This window comes from Pogoniulus pusillus, chromosome 5 (genome assembly GCF_015220805.1).
Source record: "Pogoniulus pusillus isolate bPogPus1 chromosome 5, bPogPus1.pri, whole genome shotgun sequence".
Taxonomy (NCBI): domain Eukaryota; kingdom Metazoa; phylum Chordata; class Aves; order Piciformes; family Lybiidae; genus Pogoniulus; species Pogoniulus pusillus.
This window is the reverse complement of record NC_087268.1, coordinates 19,759,925-19,776,719: the sequence shown is the minus strand read 5'-3', so window position 1 is coordinate 19,776,719 and position 16,795 is coordinate 19,759,925. Positions and strand designations below refer to the sequence as shown.

General features: G+C 46.8%; 1 protein-coding gene across 2 annotated transcripts in view; it reads right to left on the bottom strand.

Moving 5' to 3' along the window:
• Window positions 1-2,188: 2,188 nt before the first annotated feature.
• Window positions 2,189-16,795, bottom strand: part of FOXJ2 (forkhead box J2) — a 35,521-nt gene continuing 20,914 nt past the window's right edge. Inside the window, exons 5-12 of one of the 2 annotated variants that reach the window (XM_064143414.1) lie at window positions 15,349-15,417; window positions 11,044-11,184; window positions 10,401-10,599; window positions 7,757-8,068; window positions 6,605-6,706; window positions 5,990-6,190; window positions 5,156-5,254; window positions 2,189-4,653 (exon numbers count right to left, since the gene is read on the bottom strand). In XM_064143414.1, coding sequence (XP_063999484.1) covers window positions 4,565-4,653; window positions 5,156-5,254; window positions 5,990-6,190; window positions 6,605-6,706; window positions 7,757-8,068; window positions 10,401-10,599; window positions 11,044-11,184; window positions 15,349-15,417 — 1,212 coding nt within the window. In that variant the 3' untranslated portion in view covers window positions 2,189-4,564. The remainder of the gene's footprint in view (window positions 4,654-5,155; window positions 5,255-5,989; window positions 6,191-6,604; window positions 6,707-7,756; window positions 8,069-10,400; window positions 10,600-11,043; window positions 11,185-15,348; window positions 15,418-16,795) is intronic. The other variant, XM_064143415.1, reaches the window with a different exon arrangement.

Below are 16,795 nucleotides of genomic sequence, written 5' to 3'. Positions count from 1 at the left end.
CCAAAAAAGAGATACTAGAGGCACATGAAGGAGTTTGAGCTGCCGCAGAAGTGATCGGTAAAACACAGCTCCTGATGCTCCAGCTGCCAGCACCAGGCTGGATGTTCAAAGGAAGAATCATGCAGCTGATGCCACGTGGAGGAAGTGGATCACACTGGTAACACAGTGAGCTCAAATAGGGAGTCCTGTCCACCTGGAAATCTCAGACGTCATCACAAACTAGCCAGAGGGAAGACATTTTGTGGTGTCACCAGAGGAAACACATGCTGAGGAGGCTCCCCTATACAACAAACTGCCAGATAATGAAAAGCAACATGCTCTGTTCACGGATTGGTACTGCTGTACAGTGAGAAAACACCAAACATGAAAGGCCGCTGGGTGGCGTCCCAGGCAGGTGGGAGAAGCTGCTCAGAGAGAAGGTGAACTGAGTCAGTTTGCTTAAGTGAGGGGCATCAAATTGGCTTTAGATGTTGCTGAGCAAGCAAAATGGGCAGTGCTCTATCTCTATACAGACTCCTGGATGGTGGTAAATGCTTCGTGGGGGTAGGTGCAGCAATGGAAGGAAAACAACTGGCAGCACAGAGGTAAACCCATCTGGGCAGCTGAACTGTGCTTCTTTGGCAGAAACCTTGGTGGTCCAGGTATGTTATGTGGATGCTTACATAGCCAAACCTGAGCCACTGAAGAACATCAGAACAACCAACAGGTAGATCAGGCTTCTAAGATTAGAGTGGCTTGGATGGATCTGGACTGGCTTTTCTAGCTCAGTGGGCCCACAAAGCCATCAAGGAAGGGATGCAACATACAGATGGCCTTGAGATTAAAGCGTGGACTTAACCATGGACACCACTGCACAGGTTACCCACGGATGTGAAACACTGCTGCAATCAAACAGGCCAAGCAGGTATAGCCTCCGTGGTGCAGGGGGCAATGGCTGCAATATAAATATGGAGAAGCCTGGCAGATGGATTTCATCACACTGCCACAGACCTGCCAAGGCAAAGACTATGTGCTTAAAATGGTAGAAGCAACCACTGAAGAGCTGGAAACATATTCAGTGCCTCATGCCACTGCTTGGACCATCTTGGGCCTCAAAAACACAAGTCTTGTGGTGACATGGCACCCCAGGAAGAACCGAGTCAGGGAATAGGACTCATTTTCAAAACAGCCTTACAGACACTTGAGTCAAGGAGCATGGCATTGAGCAAGCTTATCACATTTATCACACACCAGTTGCTGGAAAGGTCAAACAGTACAACAGTCTACTGAAAAAATATATTGAAAGCAATGGGAGGAGCAACCTCTAAAAAACAGATGCACATCTAGCACAAGTCAGGTGGCTGGTTAACACCAGAGGATCTGGTCCTGTAGGTGGTGGCAAGAGTTCCTGTGGTACACATGAAGAGTATCTTAAGGAAAAAGGCCTGTGTTAGTCCTGTTTCAGGTAAAGGCAAATCTACTTGTGGAAGTGCTTTTGCTCAGGGACCGTGGTGCATCTGGAGGGTAATGAGGGAGGACGGAGAAGTCCATTGTGTACCACAAGATGATCTTGCTTCGGGCAAGCATAGACAGTTAATGATAAATTATGTTAATTTTTGCTAAGCATGACAAAGATGGTGTAGAATTAGTGGTTAGACTGGCCCCACTACAAGGGATGAGGGCTACCTGCTTCCAGCAGAGGCAGTGCTGCAGTGCTAGCTGGATCATATATTCTACACCATACTGCATGACAGCAAGGGGTTGGCCAGGGCTTATGGCCCCTAAGTATATTCTATAGTTTTCAAAGATTCCTGTTTCAGGGTTTTGGTGTTTTTTTCCCTTGGCTTCTGGGCAGGATTGCATCCCTTTCTTTCAGTTTTGGTTCTCATGGTTCCTGTTTTGCCTTTTCCACTGGCTGCTGCAGATGCTGGTTGTTTTCTCTTTTCTTGTGTGTGAGCTGAAATCCCTGCATCTAAGTAAGTAAATTGCCTTATTTCATTAACTGCCTCCCCACCATCCCGGCTCCTTCCTGTTTCGGGGAGAAGAGGATTGGTGAGAGTGGGCTATGTTAACCCAGGACATACATGTAGGTGTGGGCTGTTAATTTTGTGCTGTCCACACCTAAATCCCATTTCTAAGGTAAGTGGGGACAGACCCCATCCAATGAGCGCCGCTGAAAAAAAATGATTCAAGACTGGCACCAAAAGAGTTAAACCATAAACATTCACTTTTTCTTTTTATTAAGAAAGCATGCACAAAAATAAACTCGTGAAACCATGCCCTTCTCTCCCTGACCACTGACACAAAGCACAGGGGGGCCTTGCCAAGAATCCCTCTCTGGGACAGGCTGGCATCCCTCCCCTCCCTGCAGAGCTCTGAAACACCCACCCCATGCCTTCCAACACACTAATGAGGGGCAGAGGAATGAGGCTAATTTGCACACTGACCTGCATGTATTTACATATGCAAATGAGGCACAACTTAATATTCAAATAATGCAATTATGCAAGTGAGGAACACTTGGATACGCAGAAGGAGACATCTTGTTTTTGTTCCTGGTGGTGTTTTCAGGCTTCTACAGGGCTAGCTCTAACATCCTCTGTAAAGCACTAACTGGCATCTACCAGAGGTTGTCTCTCATGGCTGTCTCTGGTGCCACATTCCACAGAAAATTGTCACAGCCGCTTCCAAGCTGTATCATTCCCATCCTGAGGCAGCAGAAAGAACAGCTGACTCCATATTCAAGTTGTCTGGAATTCCTCATTTCTCTTGGAAACACTCAGTGATGAACTTCCCCCCCACCTCCCCTCAAACACACACTTAAAAAAGAAACAAAACAAAACAAACAAAAATGTCCCCTCCCTGCAGTATGACGAGACTGTCCTCTTCCCTGACAAAGATCCAACCAGTTTATCCTTACAGCACACATAAAATACCATGATAGTTCCCCACCTTGCAGCACTCAGAGCAGACTTCCACACTCCAAGTCTGACAAGTGGCCACAATGGTTTCACTTTCACCTTGGTTCCCTTCACTGGCAAACAGGGAATAAGGGCTGGGGGCAGGATTTACAAAATACTAAGAGGAACAAGAGGTTTGGCAGAACAGGGCCATGCCAGAAAAAAGGGGAACATGGGACACAGCTTTGGAGATGAGAAGTCTCAACACTCCCTCCTGTTCCTGGCACCTTCTCCACCTTCTTGATCTGCAAGTGCTGACAAAACTTATCATTTAGGATTTACACTAGATTCCATCATCTCCCCAGCTCAACTGCAAGGGGCTGGCTTGACCCATCCTCCTCCCTTCTATGCTGACCTTTGTCCATTTGGTTTAAAAAAAGTTGCCTCACTTCATCCTCTCTCTTTTAATGTATCTCTTACAAAACCCTCTTGTGAGGGCCTCAAGTTATTTGACCAGAAGTACCCTCATCCACCTCCACACTGAGCAGCAGCTTTCTTTCCCCACTGTTAGCTTATTCCCAAAATGGGAACCACTGACCGAGAACTTGCACCTCTGCACCAAGACTCCTGGTTTTGGCTGCTCTCAAACTACAGGCAAGGACAGTCTTCAAAGGAATACAAGGGGGTTAACAACTGAAAAAATACTCATGGGAAAAAAACTTCCAAATTTGCATATGCAAGTAAAAGCCTCATGACATATTCTGAAGAAGCGTTTGTAGAGGTGTGGGGTGAAATGAAAAGCTCTGGGGAATGGAATTTGCTGAAGCACATGACACCCCTGACTGCTTCTTGTATCTGATGGGTATGGATGTTTCACTGCAAAAGGCAGTGTAGAAGATAGGTCTGAATTCCCTCATACTCTCAGCCCTCTCAGATGACACAGCATTCCGAGACTCAACTTTTTTGCTGAAACACCTTCTCTGCTACATTCTCCTTTCTCCAAACCAAGGTCTCTTCACCCAGATCAGCTCAGTTCTTAGGGGTTACCCCTTCCTTTTATGCGTGGGAACTCTCCTTGCTTTTCCTCCTGGTGCGAGAAAGTTCACAGAGCTAAGATCACCCCCTCCAGCATCCCTTTAGCCCCCCGACCTTTACGACATTTATGAAACAACAAAAATACAGGCTCCCAGGGTTCACTAGGCTCTCTCACTCCAGTAGGCAACGCGGCAGATTTGATGGCCAACTTGAAGGGAAAGAGGGATTGTTAAACGTAAAACAATGGAGGCAGAGAAAGATGCACTCAAGGATTCAGCCTTCCAAGGTCTTTTCATGGCACCAAGGACCCATCTTTCCACCCTCCATAGGGCACCACACAACATGAAAGAAGCCATTCTGATGCATCTGAGGCCACCAGAGGAGGGGGAGGGCTGTGCTCAATTATTGGTAATAATAATAACAATAATAATAATAAACAGAAGAATAAAAAGAAGAAAAAAAAACAGGACGCAAGGAAGGATTATCTTCGGCGGCATCTTGTGGTGGCTTCTCTGGCAGAGATAGAGAATATATATCTATTTACAAGTGAGGCAGGGAGGCTGGGGAGGGTGGTGCTGGCACCAGTGACCCCATGTGTGCCCCCCCTCCATCGTCCTTCACCAAGGACGGACTATCAAGTCTTTAATTCACTAGGTGATTAAGTCCCAGTCAAAATCATCAGGAATTTCCTCACTGGCACCTGGAGGAGGGCCTGGAGGCCGAGGAACCAGATGGTGAGCTGAGCAAAAAAAAGAAGAGAAAGGGAAGAGAGCTTTTAGAATTAAATAGTCATGATTTTCTACAGCGAGCAAAAGGAAGTATAAGGAATTTGGGCTTTCTCCCTTCCAACAGTCTAATAACCAGCAATGCTACTGGCCTGAATTGCTCCGCCAGACAGCACTCACCACTGTCTCTAGGTGGTATGCTGTGAAATTCTCCACAGCAGCTTCTTTGAGCCTCCTTAATTTGCCTTACAGCACAAAGACTTCATCAGTAGAAGCTTCCCAAGTAAAGCTGCCTTCAAGTAACTAAGTGAAGGCAAGGCTGAGCTAGATAAGTATTCATGTAAAGTAAAAGAAATGAGGCTACTGAAATCCTAACTGAAACCTTGCTGGACCAACAGCAAAGTCCCAAATGGAGGTTCCCTTGCAGTACAGGTTCCCCCTCTACTCTCAGTGCTCCATCTGATTGTATGAAGGGTTTGAGAACTGGTTCTTCCGTGTTCACAATGGCACCCTTACCTGGGCGATTATATCCTGGAGAGTCCTGGGTGGAAATCTGATACATAGGAGATGGCCCGGAGAAGAGATGGGGAGGCTGGGGTTGACCATAGGAATTGACTGTGAAATGAAAGAATAAAACAAATAAATGTTAACATTTCTGTTCATGTGTCTTGGCTGTGACTTGGGTGGCAGCTCTGCCACAAAGGAACTCACTCAGACCCATGGGAGACTGAGGAGGTGTTCAGTTGTTGGGTTCTAACTGCAAGCTATAGCTTGTTCAGCAATCTTTCTCTTGGAACCAGCAGAAATTTCTCTATTGTAAAAGAAAAAAAAATTCATCCAGAAACACCATGAGCTGGCCCAATATCAAGTAAGGTCAGTACTAGAGAGATTATACACACCATCAGAGTTCTAGCAAGATTGTAAACAGCCTCTGTGCTCTCCTGAGGGTACATCCTCCTACTCCTTGTCCAATCAGTATTTCTCCAACAGTTGCAAGTGCTTTCTTCTGTACAGTTCCTGATATCTGGAATAGCAAGCTCTCTACCCTGATATCCCTTTCTGCCAGTTATCTACCGAAACCACCACCTCCCTTCTCCTCTTATGGATTTACCTTTTAAATGTGTTTCTGACTGGAAAGGCTGCCTGTCGATGGTATCCATAAGTCTGTCTAGACCACAGACACAGGACATCATAATTCTTTGAAGTCAAAGAAGTGGCTATGAACAGCTCTGACAGCTGAGCCCTGAGTTGCTCAGTGCTGCACTGCCTGGTAAGGCCTCAAGTGGTTGAGAATATTCACAGAAGTGGGCCTTTATATACTGATGTCCTTTTAGTTTCCCTCCTGCTTACCTTGATTCATGGGTTGCTCCTGTTTCCCACTGTTCAGGGCACAAGAATCAGAGATTCGAGGGGGCTGTTGTGGGCCAACCAGATGAGGAAGCTGACCAGTCTGGGTAAGGAATTGGTTAAGGGAATCACAGAGGTTGGCAATATGATGTTGATCCAGCGTCCAGTTCTTCCGCTCAGCCTGGCGCAGACTCTCCATCAGCTCTGCAGGAAATAAATGACAACGTCAAAGGCAGCATTCGCATTGTGTGCTTCCCTGCAAAGAGATTCAGTCTTCAAACCCTTGCACCTTCTCCCTGGAAACCCAACTTCACCACTTCAAATCTGTCACCAAACTCTTGCAGAGCTCCATATCTAGGATACTTTCTCACCAATTCAGACAGGGGAGGGAAGAGTAGGAGGGAAAACTCTTACTAGCTTTCTGACATACTTTTATGAATTATTCCCCTTGCCCATTTGGGCAGACCCATGAAGCACAACACCTCATTTTACCAACAGAAGAGTTGAGTTACTGAGAAACCCAAGGACTTCACGTGGTTACAGTGAAAAAACATCTAGCCAAAGCACTCATACTCTAGACTACAGTCCTGGTCACTGAGTCGCTAGACCAACACTGACCTGAGAATTGGGAGTGCTCAATGCTAGACCAGTTCAGCCGGTTTACCATCTTGAAGCTTTCCTTCAGGGAATCAATGTTGGAGCACCAATCAGAGGGAAAAGCTGGAATGAAATGGGGATAAGATTATTCTAATAGAGACCCTGCATTTCCTTCTGCCTCTTCATATAAAATTATTGTCCCCTCTTAACCAATGAGCCTGATGCTACAGCAGCTAGAAATTCTTCCTCCCTTGTTAGACTAGGAATGGTGCCTCCTTTTTCATTTGGCCTCTGACTTTATCCTGCAGCTCTAGACAAAATCCCCAAACCATTGGCAATGTATCTCCCTTTCCTTCATTAAGGAAGCACTTTTCCTGTCAGATCTCAAATGGCTTTCATCCTTTTCCACATAAAATTATAGAGAATTATACAAGCATTAAGGTTGGAAAAGACCTCTAAGATCACCAAGTCCAACCACCAACCTAACACAACCATGCCCACTAAACCATGTCCCAGGGTGTCGTATCTACACGTTTTCAAACACCTCCAAGGATGGTGACTCCCATCACCTTCCTGAGCATCCTGATCCAATGCTTGACATCTCTTCCAGTAAAGAAATATTTCTAAACTACACCTACCCTGGTGCAACCTGAGGGCATTTCCTCTCATTCTGTCATGAGTTACTTAGGAAAATAGACCAACACCCACTTCACTACCACCTCCTGTCAGGCAGTTGTAGAGAGTGACAAGGACTCCACTCCTTTTCTCCAGACTAAACAATCCCATGGCCACTCCTCACAAGACCTGTTCTCCAGACTCTTCACCAGCTTCATTGCCTTATTTGGATACACTTCAGCGCCTCAGTGTCCTTCTTGTAGTGAGAGCCCCAAAACTGAACCAAGTGTACTCAAGACATGGCCTAACAAGTGCTGAGGTCAAGGGAAACAACCCCTTCCCTTTCCTGGTCTTGCTGGTCACACTGTTCCTGATATAGGCCAGAATGCTGCTGGCCTTCTTGGCCACCTGGGCACAGTGTTGGCTCATGTTCAGATGGCTGTCACTCAGAATGCCCTGCAGGCGCTACCTAGAGAAAGTTACTTGTAGAATTTGTGTCCGAGAGCTTCTCACTGCTCTCTTCTTCCCCAGCTGTGCTTTCCATCACCCCTGACTCACCAAAGCCAGCACTGTTGATTGAAGCCTGTGACTGCTGCTGTTGGTGTGGCTGCTGTTGTGGGTGGGAGTGTGGGTGATGCTGTTGATGCTGGTGGTAGCCTCCATGCTGCATTGGGGGTGGATGCATGGACATCACTGGTGGAGGACCATAACCTTCACCACCTTGCTGTTTTCCCCCTTGGGGTGGACAACCCTCTGGGGTTGGAGTGTGAAGTGGCGTGGCAGAACCCACTGATGAAGGGCCTTGCTGCTGCTGGTACATGTAGTAGTTGTGGTTGGAGGGCTGCATATCACCAAGGAGAGAAGAGAAACCTGCCAGGTAAAAGAAAAGAAGAGAAAGCTCTAAAAGCTCCCTGGGTCAGACTTCTGCTTATATTGCCCATTTCTAATTTCATAGTGCCCATCCTGCTATTCATGAAGCTTTTGAAGTGCACTCTACAGGCAGCCAGCAACTCACCTGCACAATTACAAACCCACCATACTCCAGATTCTGTTCAAAACTAAAGGCTCTACACCAAAACCCCATCAAGATTTAAGTGGAATTGTTTTCTATTGGAAAAGACCCTTACTCACAGAGTCTGATCATTCTCTATCAGTCTGGTGCTAAACCACATTCCTCAGCACCACATCTCTGCCTCTTTTAAACGCTTCCAGGGATGGGGATTCAACCACCTCCCAGGGAAGCCTGTTAAGGGGTTTGAGAACCCTTTCAGTGAAGAATTTTCTTCTAACATTCAGCCTAAACCTCCCCTGGTGAAACCGGAGGCCACTTTCTCTTATCCTGTCACTTGACACTCAGTAGAAGAGACTGACCCCCACCTGTCTACAACCTCCTTTCAGGTAGTTGTAGAGAGCAAGAAGGGCTCCCCTCAGCCCCATTTATTCCAGACTGAACAACTTCAGTTCCCTCAGCTGCTCCTCATGAGAATTATTCTCCAGACCTTTCATGAGCTTTAACCTTCTCTGGAACCACTCCAGGACCTCAATGTCTTTCTTTACATGGAAAATACTTCCAGTACTGTGCTAAGCACTTTGAAGTCCTCTCTGGATTTTACTTATATTGACTAAAGTAACCCATATTTCCCTGAAATGTCATCCACATGTTGTTTTCCCGCAAATGACCATTAAGCAAAGTTAAGCAACAAAACATACAGAAAACAAGTAATGATAAATTTGACTTGCTGTTCCCAAAAGCTCCCTTCACTTCCCATGTTAAAAGCAGCTTTATTAGGAACCTTCCGAGTGTTTCTCACATTGGTCATTAGAGGTCATACGTTCCACTGCTTCTGTACCGAGAGCCTATTGCACACATCAGGGCTCCTCTTAACACTTTCATTCTTCTTGACTTATTGAGTGTGTCATATCTATATCCTGTCTTAGAGGCATCCCCTACATGCCAGAGCATCAGATATTCTCTGTTCTTCCCCACATTAGAAGCTCAGCATCTCTCTTACACCTGCTTTCCTGGTTTGGTCTTCCCTTATGTTGGAGAACCTCTGGGACAATGCAGAGTGAAGGGCATAACATGACCCTGACCTGAGCTACCCATTCCTTACTTGGAATGCTCTTCCTTCACCATCCACAAACAAGCTTTTTTTTTTTCACTAGATTCAGAATCAATCTTTAGAGCATCCTACTACTTCAATGAAACCAAAGGGTGAATATTGCCATCCTGACTCAAAAGCTGCTCACAAGATGTCCTCATAAACTGCAAGTTTTCCCAGACTACCTCACAGCTGAAGACTTGGGTGGAGGGGAAATCAAACCAGACCACTGCTAAGATTTTACAGAGGTAGACAATGAGTCAAGGCACTTTACATTTTTGTAACTCACTTACTCTACAACACCTCACACACAAGGCTTCTGCTGGAAATCTCTAGTGTCAGCATGATGAAGGCTGTAAAAGCAAAACACTGGAATTCGGCTGAAGCTACGAGTTCAGGAGGCTACTTCTAGGGAAGGAGACTTGGCCTCCACTGTATGTTTAACAGCATAGGTGAGAGGGTAATATATTCCTTTTTACATCAGACTAGTATTTACAAGAGTGTTTAAAGAGAGAAAAAAAATAATCTACAACTGTAGATTTTTCTAGTCTTTTCCATGAACATCTTATACTATCGTTTCAGTCCTGCCCTCTGGTGGCTGCATCCTCAATCTCAGAAATGCAAGCTATGGATATAGATGTAGGCTGTCCTTCCACACTCTCAATCTACAAAGCTCAATTCTCCGAGGCCTTGTACAATCCTAGTTTTAAGGACAGGCTTTCCACTCTCCTGGAGAAACTCCACATGCAACAATCCTCTCCTTATGGTTCTAGCCTGACAGACACTGAATATTTCTCCAACACGCTTTTCTTCAGGTCTTCCTTTCTCTGCCCTTCAGCCATTTCAGTATTTGCTTTCGTATTGACACAAGGTATTTTTAAATCATTATGCTCCTTATTCTGAGAAAAATAAGGGAAGCAATAAAGGACATGCAGATTTCTTATCCGCTCCTGGCAGAAATAATTACAGCATGCCACAGAAGAAAAGTCTGTTTGTACAGGCTCCTAAACTAAGAGAGATCTGAGAGATACTAAGGATAGATTGGCGGACAAGACTGTGTGGGCACACACCTGCCCACCCCACATGACAGAGTTACTCACCATGCTGAGAGGAAGATGATTTCTCCAGCATAGATTTGTAGAGATTTCGGAAAGACCAGCTAAGATCCTGGAAATTGATCTCAGAATAGGAGAATTTGAAGTCATGGTTGGCACTGTACAGTGGGGTTGGCACATCAGCCCCTTCGCGGCCCTGCCCCCCTGCCACAGTAGAGGCAACATCCACAGGCCCTGCACCCTGCTAAAGAAGAGAGAAGTAAGGGCTTTATCTTATTCTAGGTTTTCTAACTTAAAACAGAGATCCAGGGACTGGATACAAGTAGAACATGCAGTGACAACCTCTGCTGCTTAGCTCTTATCCCAAGGTATCTTCCTGAACGCTGCTTTCCATGAGGAAAATCAAGCACTACCACTCCTCCACAGCATACTGGCTCCAGTCTTTTCTTCAGCTATCTAATGTCATTATGCCTTTATCTTTACCCCCATCCAGCACTTTGTTAAAATTAACTTCCTCCTCAATTTCTGACTGCAATTTCAGCTTTTTCCCTTCTTTTTATTTTCACCTTTCTATCACCCACTTTCATGATTCCCCTCTCTTCTTACCACTTTGCTTTTCCATTCGTGCACTCTCCACTCTCTTCTTCTGCCCACCCCTCACTATAAGGCTTCTAACCTTGTGGCTTACCTGACTGTAGTTGGCAATGGGGGTGGTGCTCTGGAGTGACAGCTGAGGGGTTGCCTCAGGTGGCAAAGATGCTTCTGTGCTGACTGGAACAGTGCCTCGGGGGCTTTTACTTGCCTCTTGCTCTGGGGAGTCTTGCGGCATCTGTGGATGGAAAAGAAAGAAAAAAAGGAAAGTAGCAGAAATTAAAACCAGATAGAGAAATGAAACTGCAGATACAAAGCCAGTTGCCCTGACGTAGAAGTTCCTTCTCAGAAAAGAGGCGGACTGAGCCTCAGTCACTTAATAATCAGGATTAAATTTGCTGCCAATCAGCAGGACATACTGTCCTGGAGTCCTGTACCCCTAAATTCCTCTCCTGCCCGGACTTCGGGGGGAAAGGGGAAAAGCCGCCTGGTTTCCCCCCCCCCCGCCTGCCCTGCAGCCGAGAAGGGGGCGGCGACTGCCCCGTGAGTTCCCGCGCTGGAGCCAGGCTGGGATTGGCCGTGCGCTTTCGCGCCTAAAGTGTGGTAACTCTGCCCTTTGTCTAGCGAAGGGTATAAATATTGGGGGTCTTCCCGCCTTTGGGGTTCCCGTTTTGGATTTTGCCTGTGCCTGGACGAGTTCGCTCACTCTCCTGTGCCTGGACTGCAGAGAGACCAAAGGACTTGCCTTGGTGTTAGGCACACCTTTGTCTGCCTAACGACCCTTAACGACTCTTAACGACTCCTGTAGCCGCTGGAGGAGGAAGACCGACTGCACGAGCCAGCCTGAGTGAGTTATTTGGCTTAGCTTAATTTAGTAAGAAACCGCTATTAATTAATAGCCGACTCCTTTTCCAAAAACTGACTTCCAAATATATATAGTCAGATTATTAATGGTATCCTTGTAGAATTCTCATGCAACTTAACCTGTTTATCAAACGAAATTAATCTTTGTATATATAGTTGTGGGGGCGGGTTTTGTAAAAATAAAAAAATATCTATTTTTGATAAATTCTCGACTCGGCCACGAATTATTTCTGCCCTCCGCAACATTATGGCGCAGTGTATGCAGGGTAGTTCAATCATAGAATTTCTACAAGAAAAGGGATGCCTAATCACAGGGCTTGATTTAATTTGGGCTCAGAAAAATTGTAAAAATCCGGAGAAAATCCTGGAGAAATTAGCTGAGCGCTCAGACCCTGTGATTTCTGAGTCTCCAACGGAGCATTTCTCTGTTGTTCTGGGGTCAGTCGTGACCCAGACTCTGGCCGAATTTGAAAATTATGAAAAAAGAATTCAGGCCTTGGAAAAGGATTTATTAGCCGAAAAAGCTAAATGCCAAAGTATCTGGGAAAGCATGCTGGCGCAGACAAAGAGCCTGACCGCGGCACTGACTGCCCAGATGAAAGAAAGGCTTGTAACGCCTGCAGACACCACCTCTTCGGTCTCCGTGTCTGAATTTGAATGGAGTGATTCGCGGGAATCGGGGAGAAAGGCAGAGAATGCCCCGAGGGGCTCTTCGGGGGAGAGGAGTTCCCCGAAACCAGGCACAAAAGACTCTGCCAGAGACTCAGAGAATTCCTCTGCACATGCCTCTGCGCGGCAGAAAGCCTCAAAGCCACGCAGAAAGCGCAGGTCCCGACCGGACTCTCCCGTAGCTAGCGGAGAAGAGAGCTCCGGTGAGGAGGGCGCCGCGGTGCAGAGGCACGTGTTGCCTGTGATTAGGAGTGAGTCCGTGAAGGGCAGGAAAGGCGGTGCAGGGACCACCGTGATCAAAAAGCAGTTCACAGACGCACAGCTCAGTGACTTACAAGTCAAATATGCGAGAGATCCTGGGGACTCAGTCGCTGACTATGTGTATCGAGTGTCCCGAGCCGGTGGGGACCGGGTCCTTCTAGACTCGCAGGAAGCTGCTGGAGACTGGGGGGACGATGTGTTCCTGACACGTGAACCCGAGGGGACACACAGCCTCACCGCTCGGATAGCTTACTGGGCAAGCAGCGTCCGCCCAGCCTACCGGGGGGAGCCGACGGAACTAAAGGTCACCAGCTCCTCTGAGCTCATCACTGCTCTCCGCAGACTTGCCTGTGTCCAGGCTATCTATGATAAGGGTCATTATGATTGCCCGTTTTATGCCCCTGTGGACCCGGAGAGACTGCACCCTATTATGAAGGGTTTGCCAGCAACTCTGCAAATCCAACTAATGAAGAATGTTGAGAAAATTGAACGTGTGCTTGGAGAAAATGCAGAGAACGATGGTGCTAAAGAGCACGTAATGACTTGGGCTGAACTGTTAACTGACTTGAATGCCCACGGGCTGCAGTTTGGGTTTGGGTCTCCTGAAGGAAAAGGGGCTGGGGAGAGACAGTCTCGTGCTTCTCCCCCAGAAAATCCCAGGACTCTGCGCAGGCAGGTCCGGCCAGTGCAGGACTGCCCCCCCAGGGGGACGGGTCTTGCAGGCTTCTCCCCGAGGGGAAGGGGCAGAGACCAACAGAGTGACTGGAGACCCAGAGAAAAGAACAGCTGGTATAGACAAGCCCTGACTTTAGGGGTACCAAAGACTGTTTTAAGGCAGCTGGCAGACTGGCAGCTGAAGGACCTAGTGCGGTGCCTTCAGCAATCGGCTGCAAAATCCAGAGGCAGCCGCCAGAAGCCTAGGGCCAGCAGCAGCGGCACACCCAGCGGTGGCTCCCAGAGCGGCTCGCCCAGAAGCGGCAGCCCCCCCGCTGGGAACTGCAGCTCGTCCCCAGACAGAAAGGTTAACCCTTTCTCGTCTCCCACACGGGAGGCAAAACACTGAATTAGTGTAATGGTGGCTCGGCAGCTTTTAATGGTCAGCAGTCACGGGGAGAGCTACAGAAGCCCCCAGAATAAAGACCTGCTGCCTAGGTGAGCCACGTGGTCACTGACCACCTGCCCCAGTACAAAAGGCCAACCTATAGGGGTAGTGCCAATGGCATGGGGTAAACCCAGAGACTTATATGCCTGGGAAGCCCTAGATGCAAATGGAAAAGGCCACCGGATCAGTGCACGGTGGATCGTCCCCAATTATTAATTGTCAAGCCTGGCCTTTATAGGCCGAGGCAGGTTTTGTCTCCTTACAGGTTAAGGTCGAGGCAGAGGACCAGTTCCTGACTACCTGACCAGCACCTGGGAAAAGGAGAACCAGCTACACGAGAGATGGAGTCATATCACCGGGGTGGCCAGTGGATGATGGCATCAGGACCCACGGACTGTGACCTCCAGCCATGGACTCAGAGCATCTAAGGCTCTGCCATGAACTTGGTTGCTCTACCAGGAACAGAGCAATCTTCAAATTGACTGTGTAGCTTTATTAATACTGTTTGGGCTATTGTTAAGCCTTGTTAAGTATTGTTAAATATTGTTGGGGCGATTAATGTATTACATATTGTTAATGTTGGAAAAGGCTAAGCCATATATATATATTAATAGGTTCCTAAATTGAAGGGGGATCACCTCTCACTCAAGTTCTAGACAAAGATGCTCATTACCACCGGGGTGGGATGTCCTGGAGTCCTGTACCCCTAAATTCCTCTCCTGCCCGGACTTCGGGGGGAAAGGGGAAAAGCCGCCTGGTTTCCCCCCCCCTCGCCTGCCCTGCAGCCGAGAAGGGGGCGGCGACTGCCCCGTGAGTTCCCGCGCTGGAGCCAGGCTGGGATTGGCCGTGCGCTTTCGCGCCTAAAGTGTGGTAACTCTGCCCTTTGTCTAGCGAAGGGTATAAATATTGGGGGTCTTCCCGCCTTTGGGGTTCCCGTTTTGGATTTTGCCTGTGCCTGGACGAGTTCGCTCACTCTCCTGTGCCTGGACTGCAGAGAGACCAAAGGACTTGCCTTGGTGTTAGGCACACCTTTGTCTGCCTAACGACTCTTAACGACTCCTGTAGCCGCTGGAGGAGGAAGACCGACTGCACGAGCCAGCCTGAGTGAGTTATTTGGCTTAGCTTAATTTAGTAAGAAACCGCTATTAATTAATAGCCGACTCCTTTTCCAAAAACTGACTTCCAAATATATATAGTCAGATTATTAATGGTATCCTTGTAGAATTCTCATGCAACTTAACCTGTTTATCAAACGAAATTAATCTTTGTATATATAGTTGTGGGGGCGGGTTTTGTAAAAATAAAAAAATATCTATTTTTGATAAATTCTCGACTCGGCCACGAATTATTTCTGCCCTCCGCAACACATACATGATAGCTTAGTCCTATCCTTTGTCTCCCTATTATCTGTACACTCTCCAAAGCAATACCATGGTCTGGTGCTGGAAGGGCTCCTAGAAATAAGAAGGCCATTACCCCATGCTGTCTGAAAAGAGCAACACTCACGTCATCATCTGGAGGATGCCGCCTCTTGCGAGATATATCTGGACACGTATCTATTGTCCAATAAGAGCCCTAGAAAGAAGACCCATTGGTGAATGTATGATTAAATCAGAGAGGTTTCTGAAGCAGGTAGTTAATGACTTAAAGAATGCAGCACCAAATAAACATTAGGACCCCAAGGATCGCCCTCCAGAATATCAAATAACAAAGACTTGGATGTTGGAAAGAGATTCCTCTCATTCATTGAGTTGTACTGAACAACGTAGTGTGATGCTACTGGTGGAAGGCAGAGTTCTCTGCATTTTCATCACTCTGAGACAGTACACTAGGAATCACAGACTGGTAGGGATGACCTCAGGAAATCCTCTAGTCCAACCCCCCCTGCAAAAGCAGGTTTGCCTAGAAAAGGCTGCACAATGTCCTGGTGGGTCTTGGAGGTCTCTGGAGAAGGAGACTCCACACCCTTTATGGGCAGTCTGGTCCAGTGTTCTGGTGACCTTGCAGCAAAGTTTTTCTTTAAGTGAAAACTTCTGAGTTCTAGTTTGTGCCTGTTGTCCCTTGTCCTATCACTGGGCAACACTGAAAACAACCCAGCCCCATCCTCTCGACCTTCATCCTTTAGATATTCAGAAATCTTGACAAGCACAAAGAATGTTTTGATACAAGTTAGGCCAACTCTTTTAGGCCTGCACACCCTCTTCAGTACCTTCCTCACCACAAGAATTTGTTATTGACTGGTGAGAACTACTTCAGTGTTCAGACTGGGCAGGAACACCTAGAAGGATTGTCTATTTTTTTTAACCATACTTGTGAGACCCCACTTTAAATACTGTACCCATCAGCAGGTTCCCAGAGTAAGACTAACACTGACATGCTAGGATGCATCTAAGGAGGGCCACCAGAGTGCTTAAGTAGAACACAAGGCGCACAAGCAATTCACACAAACTTGTTTAGGCAGAACAAGAGGTTAAGGGGATCTAGCCACTGTCTTCAACTGTGTAAGGTGATTATAAAGAAGGTAGAATCAAACTCTTCTCAGAAATGCAAACCACAAGAATAAGAGGGAACAAAAGTAAGTTAGAGCAAGGGAGATTATAATTAGATATAAATAACAGTTTCTTCAGAATGATGGTGTTGCAGCACTGGAGTATCTCTTTCCCTGGAGATACTCAAAGACCTCGACAGCCCAGTGTAACTGTCCTTGTCTAGAAGGAGAGTGAGCACACCTGATGACCTCCAAAGGTCCTTTTCAACATAAAATATTCTATAATTATGTTGGCTGGTTTCTGAATAAATATAAAGAGAACTCTATAGAGTATGATTTAGCTCATTCTCACTTCCAAATGAAATATAAATAATCAGTGACAGGGACAGGCCAATGAACACCTGCAAACATATACACTAAATTCAGTTAGAATCTCTTTGATTAAGTCAAATAATTAATGGTATT